The sequence below is a fragment of the Pelophylax lessonae genome (genome assembly GCF_965119305.1).
Source record: "Pelophylax lessonae genome assembly, chromosome: 3".
NCBI lineage: Eukaryota > Metazoa > Chordata > Amphibia > Anura > Ranidae > Pelophylax > Pelophylax lessonae.
In genome coordinates this window covers 495,007,450-495,026,785 of record NC_138770.1, presented here as the reverse complement: position 1 = coordinate 495,026,785, position 19,336 = coordinate 495,007,450, and the positions used below count along the sequence as shown (strand labels likewise).

The 19,336-nt window shown below is 44.3% G+C and overlaps 1 protein-coding gene across 1 annotated transcript in view; it reads right to left on the bottom strand.

The window, feature by feature from the left end:
* Nucleotides 1–19,063, bottom strand: part of LOC309549631 (ADP-dependent glucokinase-like) — a 66,266-nt gene extending 47,203 nt beyond the window's left edge. The window contains exon 1 of the mRNA XM_082250011.1: nucleotides 18,470–19,063. Within this exon, the coding sequence (XP_082106137.1) occupies nucleotides 18,470–18,653 (184 nt within the window). The 5' untranslated portion in view covers nucleotides 18,654–19,063. The remainder of the gene's footprint in view (nucleotides 1–18,469) is intronic.
* Nucleotides 19,064–19,336: the final 273 nt, after the last annotated feature.

Genomic DNA, 19,336 nt, shown 5'->3' with positions numbered 1-19,336 from the left:
GACCCATATGGTCAAGCTGAGGTTTCAACTTCTGGGGAGTCAGGATCTGAAGAGTCATTCTTGGCCTCTCAATCCCACAGATTGTTAATTCAGTCTCTCACTGAACTGGTCCGGACTGGATACAAATTACCTCCCTTAGAGATGTCTGAAGTCTCCTTTTCCTCTCTAGGCTCAGTGGGCCATCCTTAAAGTCCTCAGGCTTTTCCCTTACATCCGCTCTTGGAGCAGGTAATGTATGCCAATTGGAATCATCCTGATAGGACTTTTGTTCCTCCCAAAAGGTTTTCTTTATTGTATCCTATGGGAGGAAATGTTGACAAGAAAATGGAGTATACCTACTGTGGATGCTGCCATTTCTTCAGTTAACAGAAGTTTAATTTGTCCTGTGGATAATGCCCAGGTTTTTAAAGATCCAGCTGATAAGTTGGAATCTTTGCTAAAAGCCTCCTTTGCTGTTGCAGGTTCTGCAATACAACAAGCAGTGGTATCTATAGGAGTTTGTCAGTCTTTAAAATACCGTATTAAATGAGTTTCCAGGACGGTTCCTTCTCAAGGAGAGTCTGTGGAAGATTTGGCAGATCTACCTAGAATTTTATGTTTTGCAGTAGATGCTCTTAAATACTCCATACAACAAATGTCACGGGTTGCTCTTGTCAGTTCATATGCGCAGAATCCTGTGGATAAAAAGCTGGTCTGCGGAATTACCATGTAAAACTTTGCTGGCTGGTTTTCCCTTTTAATGGGGAAGACTTGGAGATAATCTGGATAAATATATCCAAAAAAATTTGAGGGGGTGGGGGGGGGGGGGGGGAGAGTGCGTCCTCCTTTTAAGATTCCCAGCACTCAGACTCCCAGTGCTTCTAATCCCAGGCAGTTGCCAAGGCCCCAGCTGTCTGGATCTAGGACCAGGGCAAGGGCAGGAGAAACCCTGGGCCTAGAGACCTACCAAGCCTAGCTCTAAACCTACTTTGTGAAGGGGTGCCCCCACTCAGTCGGGTGGGGGGGAAGGCTACTATGGTTCTCGGAGGTCTGAGTAGAAATAACTCAAGACAACTGGGTTATTTCCTTTATCTCGCAGGAGTACAAATTGAAATTTCGGGTGCTCCTGCATCCTCGGTTTGTAAAGTCAAACATACCTGCAGATCCTCTAAAAAGAAGATCTCTTTCTCTGGCTCTGGAACATTTAAGGTCACAAAGAGTGATTACAGAGGTTCCAGAAAAAGAAAGATTCAGGGGTTTTTAACCAAACCTTTTCGTAGTCCCCAAACCAAATGGAGACGTAAGAGCTATTCTGAATCTCAAAGCTCTGAACCAGTTTCTAAACATTCGTACTTTTCAAATGGAGTCAATTCGCTCAGTCATGGCATCCTTGCAGGGAGAGGAATTTCTAGCATTCATAGACATCAAGGATGCATACCTTCTCGTGCCTATCTTTCAGGCCCATCAAAGGTTTTTACGCCTTGCAGTAGAAAAACGTCATTTTCAGTTTGTGGCTCTGCCCTTCGGGTTGGTCACTGCTCCAAGAGAGTGTTCACAAAGATCCTAGCTCCAGTATTGGCTGCTCTAAGGTCTCAAGGGATATAGTATATTTACTAACAGAACGATCAGCTTCGGCTCTAAGCCAGAATGCGTTCCGGACAGTTCAGTTCTTAGAATGTCCGGGTTGGATTCTGAACGTGACAAAGTCAGCATTACAGTCGGTCCAAGGACTGGAATATCTGTGTTTCCTTGTGGACACAATACAGGCAAAGGTATTCTTGCCAACAAGAAAGGTCACAGACCTGAAGGATCTGGTTCAATCCGTAAGAAGGAAAAAGTATCCTTCTGTACATTTTGGCATGAGGTTATTAGAGAAGATGGTGTCCTCGTTCACAGCGGTCCCCTAGGCTCAATTCCATGGCAGCCCCTTACAGAAAAACATTCTTTCAGCATGGACCAGAAAGGTCTAGTCCCTGGATAGATGCACGTCTCTGGTACCAAGAGGACGTCAGAGTCTAAGTTGGTGGTTTGTTAAACCAGAAATTTGGAAAAAGGGGAATCCTTTCTTTCAGTGGTCTGGAAAGTAGTGACTACAGATGCTAGTCTCTCCAGCTGGGGAGCAGTTCTAGAGGAAGCCACTGTCCAGGGAAAGTGGTCTTGGGTAGAAAAGAGTCTTCCCATCAATATCTTGGAAATCTGAGCAGTTTGTCGGGCTTTAAAGTACTGGACACCCAGACTTCAGGGTTACCCTGTCAGGGTACAATCCGACAATACCACAGCTGTAGCTTACATCAACCATCAGGGAGGTGGATCTCATCCCATCCTGGGCAGAGAAATTTGTTCCATGCCTATCAGCGGTTTTCATTCCAGGAATAGAAAACTGGCAGGCAGACTTTCCTAGTCGTCAACAGGTGTTTCTGGGAGAATGGTCCTTACACCCTGAGATCTTTGCATTGATCTGTAAACGCTGGGGGATCCCAGATGTAGATCTGTTGGCATCCAGGTTCAACAACAAGTTGAAGAGAGAGATTTGGGTCAGAGAGATTTGTGTCCAGGACCAGGAATCCACTCGCAGTCAGAGTAGATACCTTGGTAACTCAGTGGGATGAGTTTTCCCTGATCTATGCCTTTCTTCCGCTGCAGCTGCTGCCACATCTTCTACGCAGAATCCAGGTAGAGGGGAAACCAGTAACCCTGGAGGCCAGGAGGTTTTGGTATGCACAAATTCTAAAATTGGCAGTGGCAAGGCTTTGGGTTCCTGCTCTCTCATGGTCCAATTTTCCACCCTGCTTTACAGTCTCTAAATGTGATGGCTTGGCTATTAAAGCCTTTATCCTAAAAGAGCAGGGTATATCTAGCCCTGCAGTCTCTACCCTTATAAATGCTGGAAAACCAGTCTCTAGAGGCATTTATTACAGAGTCTGGCAATCTACATTTTCTGGTGTGAGGCCAGGAAATGGCATACCCGCAAATATATGATCGGGAGAATTCTAGCCTTCTTGCAAGCAGGGGTAGATATGAATTTAGCCTTATGTACCATTAAGGGTAAAAGTTAAGCCTTATCTTTTTTTTTCCCCAAAGACCGATTGCTGTGCATTCCATAGTCCAAAACAAAAAGTGGTTAATAACCAACACAAATTAGAGGCAAAAATGTTTTTTAGTGCATTTCAATTGAAGTTTATGAGGCACGTAATCGTGCCACATCGCGGTACCCACAGTAGTAGGTACCTTTTCCAAAGTTGCATCGCATTTGCGTTGCATTGATGTGAACACGCACCATTGAAATCCATGGGATTTCTATTATGTGATTTGCGTGACTCAAGTCACATCTGAAATCGTGCTAGTGTGAACCAGTACTAAATGATAAGTACACTTGAAAATTTGTTTTCAATTTGGGTTCCTTACCTTAGTGGTCCTCAACCCTGGCTTACAGGGCCCACTAACAGGATAGATTTTAGGTATTACCTTGGGGAGATGCAGACTAGAGTACTGCAATCACTGAGCAGCAAATTATATCACCTGGGATGTATTTCAGTTATCTTGAAAATCTGGCCTGTTAGTGGGCCCTGTAGGCCAGGGTTGAGGACCACGGCCTTACCTGACTTAACTTATTCCCCCCTCCCCGTCACCAGATGCATACTTAGGCCACAGCATCCAGGGATTGTATTTTGCACCGAAAGTCTTCAGTGTCCTGGTGGTGCCTGCATAGTAGATCTCTATGAATTCTATGGGGGTCATCTCTCAAGACGATCAGTCCATGGATTTCTACTCTGTAGGCAGTGTAAGTGTTGTAAGAGGGCAAGGTAAATTGGAAGAGGAGTCTGCTCACAGATTACATTGTACACACACTCTGCAGTTTTTGCCATACCAACCAGCAACTATCGGCAAAGAACAGAAGTAATTAACAGAAAACACTTCCTACAGAGTGCAGGGGTCAGGAGTATGCATTTCACAGAGAAATGCCCCATCAGGCATGTGGTCAGTGGTGAGCTTCCAAGTCATGCCCCAATAGCCATGTCCAACTCTGTATATTAGAATCTGCTGTCATGCTTCCTAACACACATACCAGAACAAAGCTCTCACACTGACAGCTGAGCTCAACAAATTGCACTGCAGGATCTCCTAGCATAAATTGCAGGACAGGATGGTGAACTTGACAGCCATGTATCGGCTAGGTCTCTAGACTTTCTTGTATGCATACTCTAAAAGGGTTGTGGCAGAAATACAAGCAGCTACTCAGTTATAAGCATTCGTTATTTGCATCCTTATATTCTGAATTCAATGCAAAGTAAAATTTGCTGGATGTTTCAAATGTGAGGATGGTATTTAGCTGTGTTCATGCACAAATGTCAAACCTAAATTTCTTATCCAGACTATCCAAGATTAGAATACTTTTCTACCCCACATGACTAACTAGCTGCCACTGGTTGCTCTGGCCTGAAGGCTTTGTCTTTTACTGATTGCAAATCCCTGCTTAAATTCAAACTAGACCCTAATTGTTTATACTTTAGTAAACAAAATAAATTCCAATGTTTATGCCGTTTTCACCTTTTTTCCATTCTTTTTAGAAATTTAGTGCTACTAATCTTCATCTTTCTATTTTAGTTGCTTCTTGTCTACATGCTCTTGCTCCAGCAAAAGATTCACATCATTACTCAGTACCAACTTTGTAATACTGACAATGATGGGCCATACCTGTAAAATGTGTGTTCAGTACAGCAACCAGTAGCTTCCATCAGGGCTGTGTATCGCAAGGTGGCAACACAGTAGCACAATTGGTAGACGGTTGTCATCTTATAACAAGTATTTTGTCAGAATATAAGTGCAGGAGCTCATCCACCCCACCCCTTTTGCCAAATTTAACCAACAGAAAGAGGGTCTTAAAAGGTCAACGTTAAAGAAGAATTTCAGGCAAAATTGTTTTTTTCCCATGCAGGGGGCTGTGCCTGCACTGCATGGGGTAACTGCACAATTGATCCAGGGGTGCAAGGAAAAGCTATACTTACCCAATCCTTCCACTGGAAAACCGCACTCCCCCACGTCCTGCGGTGGATTGTTCCTGTCGCCCTTATGTCCAGGGCCGGTCTATGTGCATGATGACATCAGGAACAGTACATTCACAAGACCGCAAGGGTGCAGGGGAGCAGAAGCAACCAGTCTTCCACTCGAAGGATCGGTGGATTAGGTAATTATATCTCCACTCTGCAATCCCCTGGACAAAAACGAGCAGTTAACTCATGCAGTGTGGGCACAGCCCCAGTGCACGAAAAGAAACGTTTTGCCCGAGTTCTTCTTAAAATAAAACCAGGAGTACATGGCAGGCTTCAGGAGTACATAACCACTGCAGAGAACAGGATTGCACCCCCCACTCCAAAGCTTGCCTCTGCACCCCACCATCCAAACCTCACTTCTGCACCTCCCTTCTACAGTTCATCTCTGCTCCCTTATCCAAAGCTTTCCCCTGAATTCCTGTCCAAAGCTCACCTCTGTACTTCACCATCCACAACTCAGCCCCTGTGCCAGCCAGCCACCCACAGCAGCAGGGTGCCCAGCCAGCCAGGCACCCACAGGAGCAGGGTTCCAGCCAGCCAGCTACAGCAGCAGGGTGCCAGCCAGTCAGCCACAGCAGCAGGGTGCCAGCCAGCCACCCACAGCAGCAGGGAGCCAGCCAGCCACACACCGCAGCAGGGAGCCAGCCAGCCACACACCGCAGCAGGGAGCCAGCCAACCACACACCGCAGCAGGGAGCCAGCCAGCCACACACCGCAGCAGGGAGCCAGCCAGCCACACACCGCAGCAGGGAGCCAGCCAGCCACACACCGCAGCAGGGAGCCAGCCAGCCACACACCGCAGCAGGGAGCCAGCCAGCCAGCCACCCACACCAGCAGGGTGCTAGCCAGCCAGCCACATCAGCAGGATGCCAGCCAGCCAGCCACAACTGCAGGGTGCCAACCAGCCAGCCACAACTGCAGGGCGTCAACCAGCCAGCCACCCACCCCAGCAGGGTGCCAGCCAGCCACCCACCCACCCCAGCAGGGTGCCAGCCAGCCACTGACCCAAACCAGCAGGGTGTCAGCCAGCCACAGCAGCAGGGTTCCAGCCAGCCACAGCCCCTGTGCCAGCCACCCACATCCCCTGTGCCAGCCAGCCAGCCACCCACAGCAGAGTGCCAGTCAGACAATTTTTTTTACCCTTATTCAGTTTAAACTCTCTTTCAATTTGCAATGGAGATGAATGCAGACAGAAAAAGTAAAAGTGTGGTCTGGGACCATTTCTCGTCTCAACCATCCCCAGGAAAAGCAGCAGTGTGCAAAACTACAAACAATGTGAACATGGGATCAGCAACTGCAAAAACCAAAAATACTTTGGGCCCAAAAACCAAATCTTTGGGCCCATCTAAAAGTTTATCATGTTGAATTATATAACGCAGCACAGAAAAAAAACGGAATCACAAAGTGAAATACTTCCACTATCCCAGACAACAATAACAGATATGTTTCAGGAAAAAAGGGGCTAAATTTAGATGGAAAATCCCAACTGCTGGACAGAGTAATCACAGAGATGATGGTCACTGATAACCAGCCATTTACAATGGTGTCCGACTCTGGATTTAGGTGGTTGATGTCCATAGCTGAGGCAAGGTACACACTGAAGAATGAAAAGTATTATCAAACTGAAATGCTGGGAAGGATTCACCAAAAGTTAGTTGAGAAAATAAAGACTATGCTGCAACCAGAGAATACTAGCAACTCACTCTCATTCACGACTGACTGCTGGTCAGGACAGAGTCACTAATGAGCCTTACATGACACTTCATTGACAGCGGATGGACAAAAAGGCAATTGGTGTTGAATACAAAAGTGATGCAAGGACCCCACACTGGGGAGAAATGTTTCTAGGCATGCTTGAAGACTCGGGAATAAACAAAGACCGAGTGATGCCTGTGCTTCAAGACAGCGGAGCAACATGGTGAAAGGAATGAAGCTTGCTGAAGTGTCAGACCTCAGTTGCATGGCACACACCCTGCAACTTGTTGTAAATGATGGTCTGTCAAGCCAGAGAGCTTTGATTGATATAATTGGCATGCTGAAGAGATGAAAAGGCCATTTCCACCATTCAATCCTTACCAAGCAGCGACTGAGGTGCATTCAGGAAGACCTTGGCCTACCCAAAAACAACTTGATTCAGGCTTTTCAAATACGTTGGAACTCAACACTTCAGATGTTGCAAAGAATGCTGGAAAAGAAGTGAGCTCTTACCATCTATTCAGGTGAATACAGTAAACCCCCCTCCATTGCGGGGGTTAAGTTCCGGACCCAGCCGCGAAAAGTGAAATTCCGCGAAATAGAAAAACCCTATTAAAATGCATTGTAGGCATGTTTATTTTACTGTCACTGTATGTGTAGAAGCATTTTAAGGTCTTTAAACACACTTTTAAAACAATAGAAACTCATTTAAACACATAAAAGATACTAAGAGACATAGCAAGAGCTATGAAAAACACAAAAATATTTAATTTTTAATGATTTATATAGTAAAACAACATTACAAAAAAAACGCGAATTACCGGGACCGCAAAAACTGAACCGCAATGGAGCGGGGGATTACTGTATAGAGGATATTCTTGTCCTACTGCTGATCAGTGGGACATTGTAGCCAATGTCATTGAGACCCCCCTCCCCATAGAGGAAGTGACACTAGAGGTGAGTCATTACAACTAATCTGTGTCATCTGTCATCTCATGTGTGAGAGTGCTGAAGATGCTTCTTCAAGAAAATGAAGGACCCAACACACGTGGCATTAAAACATGACAGCCTCACCAAACATTTTGAGAAGCATGAACAGAATAAAAATGTTCTGCTGGCATGTCTTTTGGATCCTCAATACAAGAATAATGCTTTTTCTTCTGATGATGTATTGGCCAAGGCAAAACGATGGCTGACAGAAGATATTCAACAGGAGGTGCAGGAGGTTCCTACCAAAATGTCAAGTCAGGAAGAGCATGTTTGTAATCTGGAAGAGCAGGATGCTGCAAAAACAGACAAATGTCCAAAAAAACAATGGAAAAAAGAGAATCTTCATCGTGGTCGAATTGATGCCATGCTCAGTGTTTTATTGGGGCCTCATGTGGGGGGTTCTTCTGAATTTGCAATAATCAGCCTGGATGATGAACTTAATTTCTATTTGAAGGAACCAGTAATTGACAGAAGTGGTGATCCTCTTCAGTGATGGAAAGAAAATGAGGCACGCTACAAAAGACTTGCCTCTCATGCTAGAAAATACCTTTCTGCTCCTCCTTCCTCGGTACCAAGTGAGCGTGCTTTTAGTGAAGTGGCAGCAATATATGAAAAAAAAAACCAGAAGCCATTTAACAGGTGAACATGCTGAAATGTTATGCTTTCTGCACTATACTGTAATATTGTTCTACTTAACTGGGAGCATTGAAGTAGGTGTAGTGTCCACTGTTTAGCTTTTGCACTGCAGTAGTGATTTAGATTTAATCATTGCAGTGAGTGCACTGCAGCAGTTTATGCAATTTTTCTATGTTTTGGGAAGCCTTTAATAAGTTTTTATTTTAAGTCTCAAAGTTGTCTACTTCAAGGCCTCGTTTGTTCACAGTCACACCATGGTATAGACAGAGACGTCAGTTTTTCTGCACGCCTTCTGCAAGAGTACAAAAAAATAATGGTTCTTCTCTTTACTCTTCTTCTCTATGTACCCTGTTCAGTGTTCACACCACACACCGTGCATGAAAACTGACTGAATTGCGCATGAATACTCATGAAAAACATGTCTCTGCAAGTGAAATCTGTACGGTTTTCCCATCAGTTTTCATGCAGGCAGGTAAGGTGTGAAGAATGAGCCCTTAATGTTAAAAATTTTATAAACATTAACATGTTCAGTACCAGATTTGTGTCGAAAATTGCGTTGATTTTTCAAAACTGTAATTGCACAGAATATCGGCAACTAATATCTGCCTGAAGGGTGACCGAAAAATCAATATCGGCACTGAAAATACTATATAGGTCTATCCTTACTGTATACAGCATATATTCCGTGACCTTGAAGCATTAATATTTGTTTGCTTTAATTTGTAAATTGGAAGAAGTAATTATGTGTAAACTGGATTAGCTACTGTTGGATCTTTCAAAGAGTTTACTGTCTGAGAAAGGTGTTCACTGCCAGGATCTGCAGTAATGTAACACAGCAGACATTTGGATGTACTGAACATGTAGTTTCAGACTTTCCCAACAAAGTAAAAAGTCTCCGTAAAATTTCTGTTATTAGCAAGTGCTTATAATTGTTTAGAAACAAATGAACATACTGAACAATTTTATGTTAAAAAAGATATTTAAAATATCTTTATGACTGATAAATATTGCTACTTGGTCTATCAAGCCCCCAATACAAAGACATTATGAAGAAAACCTAGCGTGTCACAGTAGTGTCCTCTGCCCCCCATTCACGTCACCTCCTTCACAATAGCTTCCACTGCCCCCCTTGATAACGCCCCCACACAGTAGTGTCCTCTTCACCCCTTCACATCATCCCCCCACAGTGGTGTCCTCTGCTTCTTATACCTCTGTACCTATCAGTTCATTGAGCCCCAGCCCCCCCCCCCTCCCCCAAGTGTCCTCCGCCACTCCATACAATAGTGTCCGCTGCTCCCCCATAGCAGTGTACTCTGCTCCCCTTCACATTATCCCCCCACCCACTGTAGTGTCCTCCTCCCCTCATTGCAGTGTCCTGTGTCCCCCCCCCCACAGTAGTTTCCTGTGACCCCCCCCCCCATAAACACATCCTCCCACCAGTGTGTAGGTGTCACTCTCCGATCTGACAGTGGGTGTACAGCAAAGCAGAGAGCAGGAGGCAGCACAGTAAAGGATGGAGGGCGGGAGCAGGAGCTACTGGAGTTAACTTTTCATATTAACAAGCTGGTGATTGATTGCTAGGACCGCCCAGCATCCTAGCAACCAACCACCTGCTGGTTACCTTGAAATGTTAACTGAGCAGCTCTCTCCCTGCCTCCCATTCTTTGATAAAGGGCAGGGCAGTGTTTGCAATCTACCTGTCAAGTGCCTGCGGTCGACAGGTAAATCGCGATTGGTAGCATACCGACCCAAAATTAGAGGATAGTTGGGTGTTATAAAGTATTTACTTTGCATTGCATTCTTCTAGCTCTGAGCTACCCAACACAATGATCACAATCTACTAGTATATCTTACTAAAAGATCTCTTCTGCAGAGTTACAAACCTTTCAGAGTTTCATATTAAATGGAAAAGTTGGAACTCAAAGAAATACGTTTAAAATTGTGGTACCATAGCAACCAATTCTTTAAGACCTCATACACACTGGACTTTTTTGCAGCTGCAGAGCTCCATATGGGTGGAACATGTGACATGTTCCAAAAGGTGAACTTAGCCTTTACATTTCTAAATTTGATCTCTGGACAGCCCTGTCAGCACCACCCAGCTCAGCAAACATCAATTTTAAAATCGAAGGAGATGGGTGGAAAGTTGGTCAAAGTTTTTAAACCTTCAAAAGTAGTTTGAGGTGTTACTATGACAATCACTTGGTAAGAATCAAGCAACATATAACTAATAATTGTATCAAGCAACGTATAACTAATAATTGTATCAAGCAACGTATAACTAATAATTGTATCAAAACCCAAGAAGAGATTGCAGCTAAACATTCCTTAGGCTCCGTTCACACCTGAGCGATCTGAATAGCGGACAAAATCTCCGCTATTATGCCTTCAATTCAAAATCGCGGTAAACCGCGGGACACTTGTGCAATGCCATTACAGCTTAAAGGGATGGCAATCGCAGCACGATTTTGCCCCAACAAAATTGCGCTGCAATCACAGCAAAACGCAATACTTGTCACTCAAAAACAGCAACAGCTATTTATCGCGCAGAAAATTTGCGCGTTGTGATTCCGCCCATGATACGGATCGCTCAGGTGAGAATGGAGCCTTAGATGTGATGGCTGCATTGTTTTTCTAAACATAACCTCTTAATGTCACGGCAGCGTAGCCAGGGCTGCTATTCGAAATCACGGGGCTCCGTACAGCCTACCTGGCAGGGCTGCCCGAAGGTACAAAGACAATATTTTCACAAAAAAAATACAATACAATCATTATTAGTGGACATAAACATACAATAACAGAGAATATGTGTGAATTATCCCTTTTTAACAGTTTTTTTACATTAAAAAAATTTAAAAAAATTGTAAATGTTAAACCATTTTTGACAATTATTTTATTTTACTATTTTATAAAATGATGTATTACAATGTTTAATTTTTTTTTTTTTCCAATGCATTATTTTTTTACAGGACAGTGAAGTCCGCAACCACAGTGAAAAGGGAGGGGGATCAGAAACAGGCAGAACAGGAAGGGGGATCAGTGTCTGAGAAGTATTTACAGGAACAATGCCATGTGTCTGTGTCTTTCCCTGCAGCAGCTGAAAGCTGGCATGAGAGGGAGAAACTGGCTTTCAGCAGCTGCAGAGAGCCGCACAGAACTTCCTTCTGTAAATGCCCCTCTGCCCGACAGCACTGATTCTCCATGCTGTTTGGGCTCCTCTGTGTGCCTGGGGCCCCTACAGGAGGACTGGTGCCCCCCCTATCAGCGGCCCTGAGCGTAGCTTCTGTATTATGTGACTGCTGTGACGTGGTCCCGCTTGTTGGTGTTTGTGGCAGCTTAGTCAGTGTGCTAGGAGTATGCAGTGAGTGTAATCTTAGCACACAGCCTCAGGCCGCCATGGATGCATATGTGCGGCTGCTGGGCGTTAAAGCCCACTTTTCTTGTTAATGCATATATGCATTATGTGGCTGCAAGGCGTCTAAATCCCTTTTTTACTTTATTTTCACCCGGTGATCCAGCAATTCACTTACTGTCCTAGAGTGATGATTTACAGAGGTGCACCCTTGTCACTCAGGGGCAAGAATTTTAGGATGATAGAACTCCTCCTCTTCTCTCCTTTTTTCCATAGCATGGAAAAGGGGGTGGGGGGGGGGGGGGGAGTATTCTGCAGTTCAAACACACTTCCTGACAACCCTGAAGAGAACAGCACTGGATTCCTGCCAAGGTCAACAGGTATTTTTTCACTTAACAGATATGACAAAATGCTTTAAAATGGAAGAAAACTTTCATCAATAAACTTTTACCTATAGGTAAGCCTATAATAAGACTTACCTATTGGTAGAGCTGTAAATATCTCCAAATTGGGCCCTGTATTTTCTGTACATGCAGCCAGTGACATCACTGGCGCATGCGCTCTGAAGGAACGGCCACCCGATGCATACTAGCACATCATGACATTACCTTGCAGGGTAATAAAAAAAAAAAATCCAGGGAGGTTTACACCTGCTTTAACCTCTTCAGCTCCGGAAGGTTTTACCCCCTTAATGAGCAGGCTATTTTTTGTGACTCGGCACTGCGTTAATTTAACCTCTTTACCCACGCTCACTGTGCCTCTACTGCGGCACAGTGGCTCGTTCCCGTCCAGCGACGTAGACCTACGTCGCTGGACTCCTCCGCCTTGTGGACGGCGCTCGCGCGCTGCCGGAGGCTCGCTCCCGCTGTATTCAGTCACAGCGGGAGTCGGGCCAGGGGAGGAGCAGCGGCGATCGCCGCTGCTCTTCCCCGATCGCCGGGGAATCGAGTTTGGAGATCCGCCCGCTTGTGTAAACAAAGCGGGCGGATCTCCTAAGTGACAGGCAGTGACAGATTGCAGGATTCAGCATAGCTGAACCTGCGATCTGTCCCTGTGTCACTCAGTCACCTCCCCCCACACGTTAGTAAGCACCAGGCATACATTAACCCCTCCCTCTCCAATAAAATTAACCCCTTCCCTGCCAGTGTCATTTTTACAGTAACAGTGCATATATATAGCACTGATTACTGTAGTAATGTCACTGGTACCCCCAAAAGTGTCAAAAATGTCAGTCAAGGGTCCGATCTGTCCGCCGCAATGTCGCAGTCTCGCAAAAAAAAATTGCAGATCGCCGCCATTACTCGTTAAAAAAAAACCACCAAAAATGACAGAAATCTTTCCCTTAGATAGTAAAACGCAATAACTTTTGCGCAAACCAATCAAAATACCCCTATTGTGATTTTTTTTTAACCAAACATAGGTAGCAGAAAACAAATTTCATATAAAAAAAATGTGAAAAATAGTTATTTTTTTCAAAATGTATGCTCTTTTTTTGTTTATAGCGCAAAAAGTAAAAATCGCACAGGTGATCAAATACCACCAAAAGAAAGCTCTGTTTGTGGGGAAAAAAAAAGGATGTAAATTTCGTTTGGGTACCGTGTCGCACGACCGCGCAATTGTCAGTTAAAGTCGCACAGTGCCGAATCGCAAAAAGTGGCCCAGACGTAAGACAGCAAAATCCTCCGGTGGTAAAGTGGTTAACAATTGTTAATTGCGTTAATTTAACAATTGTCGTGCGACGCTGTACCCAAATAAAATGTATGTCCTTTTTTTCCCACAAATAGAGCTTTCTTTTGGTGGTCTTTGATCACCTCTGCGGTTTTTAAATTTTGCACTATAAACAAAAAACCAGCGACAATGTTGAAAAAAAAAAAACAACAATATTTTTTACTTTCTGCTATAAAACATTCCCAATAAAAAAAATTTAAAAAATATATACATATTTTTTTTATCAGTTTAGGCCAATTTGTACTCTCCTGCAGATTTTTGGTTAAAAAAAAAAATCCCAAAAAGCGTATTTTAATTGGTTCACGCAAAAGTTATAGCGTTTACAAACGATGGGATAGATTTTTGTTTTTTTTAGTAATGGCGGCAATCAGCGATTTTTAGCGGGACTGCGACATTGTGGCGGACAAATCTGACACTAATTGACACTTTTTGGGGACCAGTGACAATACAGTAATCAGTGATAAATAATATGCACGGTTACTGTATAAATGACACTGGCAGGGAAGGGGTTAATACTGGGGGTGATCAAGGGGTTAAGTGTAAGCCTAATAGTGCTTGCTAGCTGTGGGGGGGAGGGCTCGGTGAAAGGCACACAGAGATTGGTGTTTCAGCTTAGCTGAATCACACGATCTCACTGTGTCTGACAGGAGAGTCGCCTGCTTTGTTTACATAGGCAGGCGGCTCTCCTGCCAGTTTCCCCGAAAATTTTGGGAGGCCGGCGGTGATCGAGCCCGCTCCTTCCGCCGTCTGGCTCCTGCTGTGTCTAATCAATCGTAGATCTACACGATTACGCGCAGCCGAGCCGCCCTCCCACAGTAAATTTGCGTGGGGCAGTCAGCAAGTGGTTAACAGACAAAGGGTGCAAATAGAAGTTAACTGTGTAGGTACATCTATATAGTATGTTGAAGTACGTTAAAACATGTTACGAAACGCATTATTGTGCTTTGCATTAAAGTGGTTGTAAACCTCACACATGAAATATGAACAAAGCATATCCCTCTATAGTGTGTACTTGTCTCAAATAAGAGCACTTAGTGCCGGTTCACAAATATGCGATGCGGGAACCATGTGAATCCACTGCGGGTTTCCACATCGCATTCAACTTGCAGGCAATTCACACTGCCATATGCGAATTGCTGGGGGTGTAAATACAAAGTTAACGACACCCCCAGATCAGTTCGCATATCACAGTGCAAACTGTCAGTTAGGACATGAATTGGATCACATAGGTGTGAACGCCCATGTGATCCGATTCTGGTGCGGACCCAAAAAAGGGTCCTGTGCGAGTTGTGTCTGAATGCAATGTGAATTCAGCCATACAATCTGTATGGCTGAATTTGCATCGCACAGTCATCGCATGTGATTTTCAGAGCAGTGCGCTCCGAATCACATGCGATGTCTGTCATCGCACATATGTGAACCGGACTCAAGCATCACTTTTGGCTGCTACTTAGTTTCTCTGCCATCAGCATGAATCACTTCTGACAAGTTTTACTGACACCAAGAGAAAAATGGTGACAGGCAAGGGAACTGCAGCTGATTGACAGCCTCAGCTCTGTTCCTGTAGGCTGTATGGTGGGGGTGTGTCCATTCCCTCCAATCAGCTGTCAGAGCTTTCCCTACTGAGCTCTGCGGAGTGTCACTTAAGCTCCCCGCCCACTTTTTCTGAACTCTCAGGCAAGCTTATAAATTCAGCACCTTGAACAGAAGTAGAGAAGAAAGGGCTGCAGATATACAGGTACAATTTATGTAGGAGGATATGTCTCATCTCTGTGTATCACCTGAGGACAGTCACTTCACTGCCATGAATTATATCATCAACAATCTTTGTTTATCCAGCTGGAGCAAACTGGACAATTAATGGCACCCTAAACACGGCACACAAGTGTGTTTTGGGAATGTGCATGTTACCAAACAGGATAGGTGTGAATGGCACTTAGGCTATACATACACTTTAAAGCTGAACTCCAGGTATGGATTTTATTGCATAGTTAAATTGATCTAGCATGAACCACAACAAGAATGCATATGCCATACCTGTGGGACTGCTGTGGAATAAATGCAAGGTAATCACTGACTGGATGAGGTGCAGTGATGACATCACAATCTCTACTTCTTCCAATCAGAGAACAGTTTGCATTCATTGAGAAAAATTAAAGGAGTTCTGTGAATGGCACCTGTGCCTAGCAAGTGATCTCCTGTGCTTCCACAGCGGTCCCACAGCTATAGCATATACATTCTTTGGTTCAAGCTGAAGAAATTAACCTCTTGCCGACTGCCGCACGACTTCATACGGCGGCAGTCGGCAAGGGGTACGTCACTAGCCTGTGAGGCTCTAGGGGGCGAGCGCGCGCCGCCGGAGGCGCGCTCCCGCCCCCGCTCCTTCGTGGACTCCACCTGATGTCCGCCGGTCACTCGCGATCGTTGGGTGGAGAGGGAGAAAGGCAGGTGGCTAATGTAAACAAAGTCGCCTGTCATTCTCCCCTGTGTAAAAACAGAGATCTATGCAGGATCGTATTTCTCTGTTGTTACACAAACAGCCACATCCAATCACAGTTAGAAACACGCCCCTAGGGACACACTTAGCCCCTCCTTCTCCAATATAGTTAACCCCTTCATTGCCAGTGTAATTTTTACAGTAACAGTGCATATTTTTAGCACTGATTACTGTAATAATGTCACTGGTACTCCCAAAAGTGTCAAAAATGTCAGTCAAGGGTCCGATCTGTCCGCCGCAATGTCGCAGTCCCGCAAAAAATAAATAAAAAAAAAAAACGCAGATCGCCGCCATTACTCGTTAAAAAAAAAAAATCTTTCCCTTAGTTAGTAAACGCAATAACTTTTGCGCAAACCAATCAAAATACGCTTATTGCGATTTTTTTTTTTTTACCAAACATATGTAGCAGAAAACAAATTGGCCTAAAATGTTAAAAAATTTTGATTTTTACATTTTTTTGGGGGGGAATTTCATACAAAAAAAATTTGAAAAATATTGTTATTTTTGCAAAATTGACGCTCCTTTTTTGTTTATAGCGCATGATCAAAAAAAAAAAAAAAAAAAAAAAAAATCACACAGGTGATCAAATACCACCAAAAGAAAGCTCTGTCTGAAAAAAAGGACGTCAATTTCATTTGGGTACAGCGTCGCACGACCGCGCAATTGTCCGTTAAAGTCACGCAGTGCCGAAACGCAAAATAGGCCCTGGTCAGGAAGGGGGTAAAATCTTCCGGGGGCTTAAGTGGTTAAAGCGGGCCAAACACTGAGTGAATTTCCCCATCAACAGACAGTGTTGGCAAGGGGAAGCCCTCCTGTTGAGCCATTGTATTCTTCCGGCAGGGGAAGCCCTCCCTGTTGGTAAAAGACAGGGATTATTGCTACCAGCTGCTAGTGATAATCGAATATAAAATCCAAGAGGCTGGATGTAACCAAGTTGATCAATCGATCAACATGGGTACATTCAGTCTGACCATACATGGCTGGAATCAGCAGGAACCAGCAAAGATTTGAATCATCTATGCCCGGCTTAACTATGCAATAAAATCCATACCTGGAGATCAGCACCTAATCCATCATCAGCTGCATCATAAAAGTGTTCTCAATATGATCCATTTTCTATGAAACATAAAAGCTAACAATTATTTCTAACAGTAGCTGTGAGTTAAATCATTTTTCTGTTTATACCTTATACATCCTTTAGCAATCTAATGCGGACCATAAACTAGTAGATTTTCCAAAGAACGTTTGTTCGAACATTCTTTATAAAAATTCTCAGTACGTTCGACTGCTTGATGAATGTCATTTGACAGAACTGCAAAACTGTGTTTGCTTTTAACCACTTGCCGACTGCCGCACGACTATTTACGTCGGCAGTCAGCCCCTCACAGGCAGAGCGACGTAGTACTACGTCGCTAGCCTGTGAGGGTCTAGGGAGGGAGCTCCCGCGCGGTCACGGACCCCCCCCCCGCGTGTGACCGGCGGACCCGATGTCCGCTGGACACTCGGCGATCGTCGGTGCAGAGGGAGAAAGGCAGGCGGCTGATGTAAACAACCCGCCTGTCATTCTCCCCTGTGTAGGAATAGTGATCATACGGTTCTACTATGTAGGACCATTGATCACTGTTCCTACACCTCAAGCCACAGCCAATCACAGTTAGAATCATGCCCCTAGGGAAACACATAACCCCTCCCTCTCAAAAAAAGTTAACCCCTGCACTGCCAGTGTAATTTTACAGTAACAGTGCATATGTATAGCACTGATTACTGTAGAAATGTCACTGGTAACTCCAAAAGTGTAAAAAATGTCAGTCAAGGGTCCAATCTGTCCGCCGCAATGTCGCAAAAAAAGTAAAAAACGCAGATCGCCGCCATTACGCGTTAAAAAAAAAATTACAAAAATCTTTCCCTTTGTTAGTAAACGCGATAACTTTTGCGCAAACCAATCAAAATACGCTTTTTGCGATTTTTTTTTTACCAAACATATGTAGCATAAGACAAATTGGCTGAAAATGTTAAAAAAAATTTGATTTTTACATTTTTTGGGGGGGGAATTTCATATAAAAAAATGTGAAAAATATTGTTATTTTTGCAAAATTGACGCTCTTTTTTTGTTTATAGCGCATGATCAAAAAATCAAATACCACCAAAAGAAAGCTCTGTTTGTGGGAAAAAAAGGACGTCAATTTCATTTGGGTACAGCGTTGCATGACCGCGCAATTGTCCGTTAAATTCACGCAGTGCCGAATCGCAAAATATGCCCTGGTCAGGAAGGGGGTAAAATCTTCCCGGGGCTTAAGTGGTTAATGAAAGCCACATACACTTTTAGAAATATGTTCATTCCTTCAACTTTTCTCATCACTGTGGTTGAAATCAAACAATCGATTTGACCCCCACCAATGATTACGAAAATAAAACAAACGCTCTTAAAATGTAAAATTTCAAATGAAAAGAATGATTGTCCAGAACAATAAAAGATCTTCATAAACATATTTGCCACTGTCATTTCTTATATCATATCGGTGACACAGATGACATACTCACCGATTGCTATACGTGGAGGACGATGGACATCCAGTCCAGCTTTTTGCTCAGCTCGAAGCAGAGATGATAACACGGTTTCCAACCGGTTCTGCAGGTTGTCCTCTTCTACATGGCGGAACCAGTAGGCAACAAGCAGGGCAAGTAAAGATAAAAGTGGGAGACACAGGAGCTTGGGGGCAGCCATGAAATATCACACACAGGTCCTCTTCAAAAGCCAAGCTCACCACATAGGTTATCAGTCCTGTTCCAGGAAAGTAGCAAAAGAAGATATACACACACACACACACACAAAGAACAGCTACTAGCACAGGCACAGAGCAATCACATATGTATAATAAAGAGTGGAATGCAATGGTACATCTGTGCAGCACTATGTACACTTCACACACATGCACAGTCACACAGTCATGACACAGCAGCTAGCAGAGCATGTGCCCATTCATGTGGGAGCTGAGGTAAGCTGCTGCCTGTTTACTTCAGGTAAGATAAAAAGTCACCTTCCTGCCACATCCAGCTTCTCCCATCCAATACACACAGCCAGCAGCTGCTCTCCCAGCTCTGGCCTCTTCCTCTGGCTGGGGGAGGAGCTACAGACACACACACGGAAGCAGCTACACAGCAATACTGAGGAGGGTGTGCCACTGCCTGCAAGTGCTTTGCTTAGCAATAGCATTGTGTTTGTGCCATGTCACTGCTGTCTGCTCCGACTACTACAAAGGGGAATCCTAACCTGCAAGACCGAAGTCATATCAAAAACACTTATCCATGAAATTCATAAACATGAGCAGCCGGGGGTGGCAAAGGCAGGTGGTTGAGCTATTGTTTAAATGCCCACCTAAAGAAAGGGCATGCTCCTGCTCAGGGCTG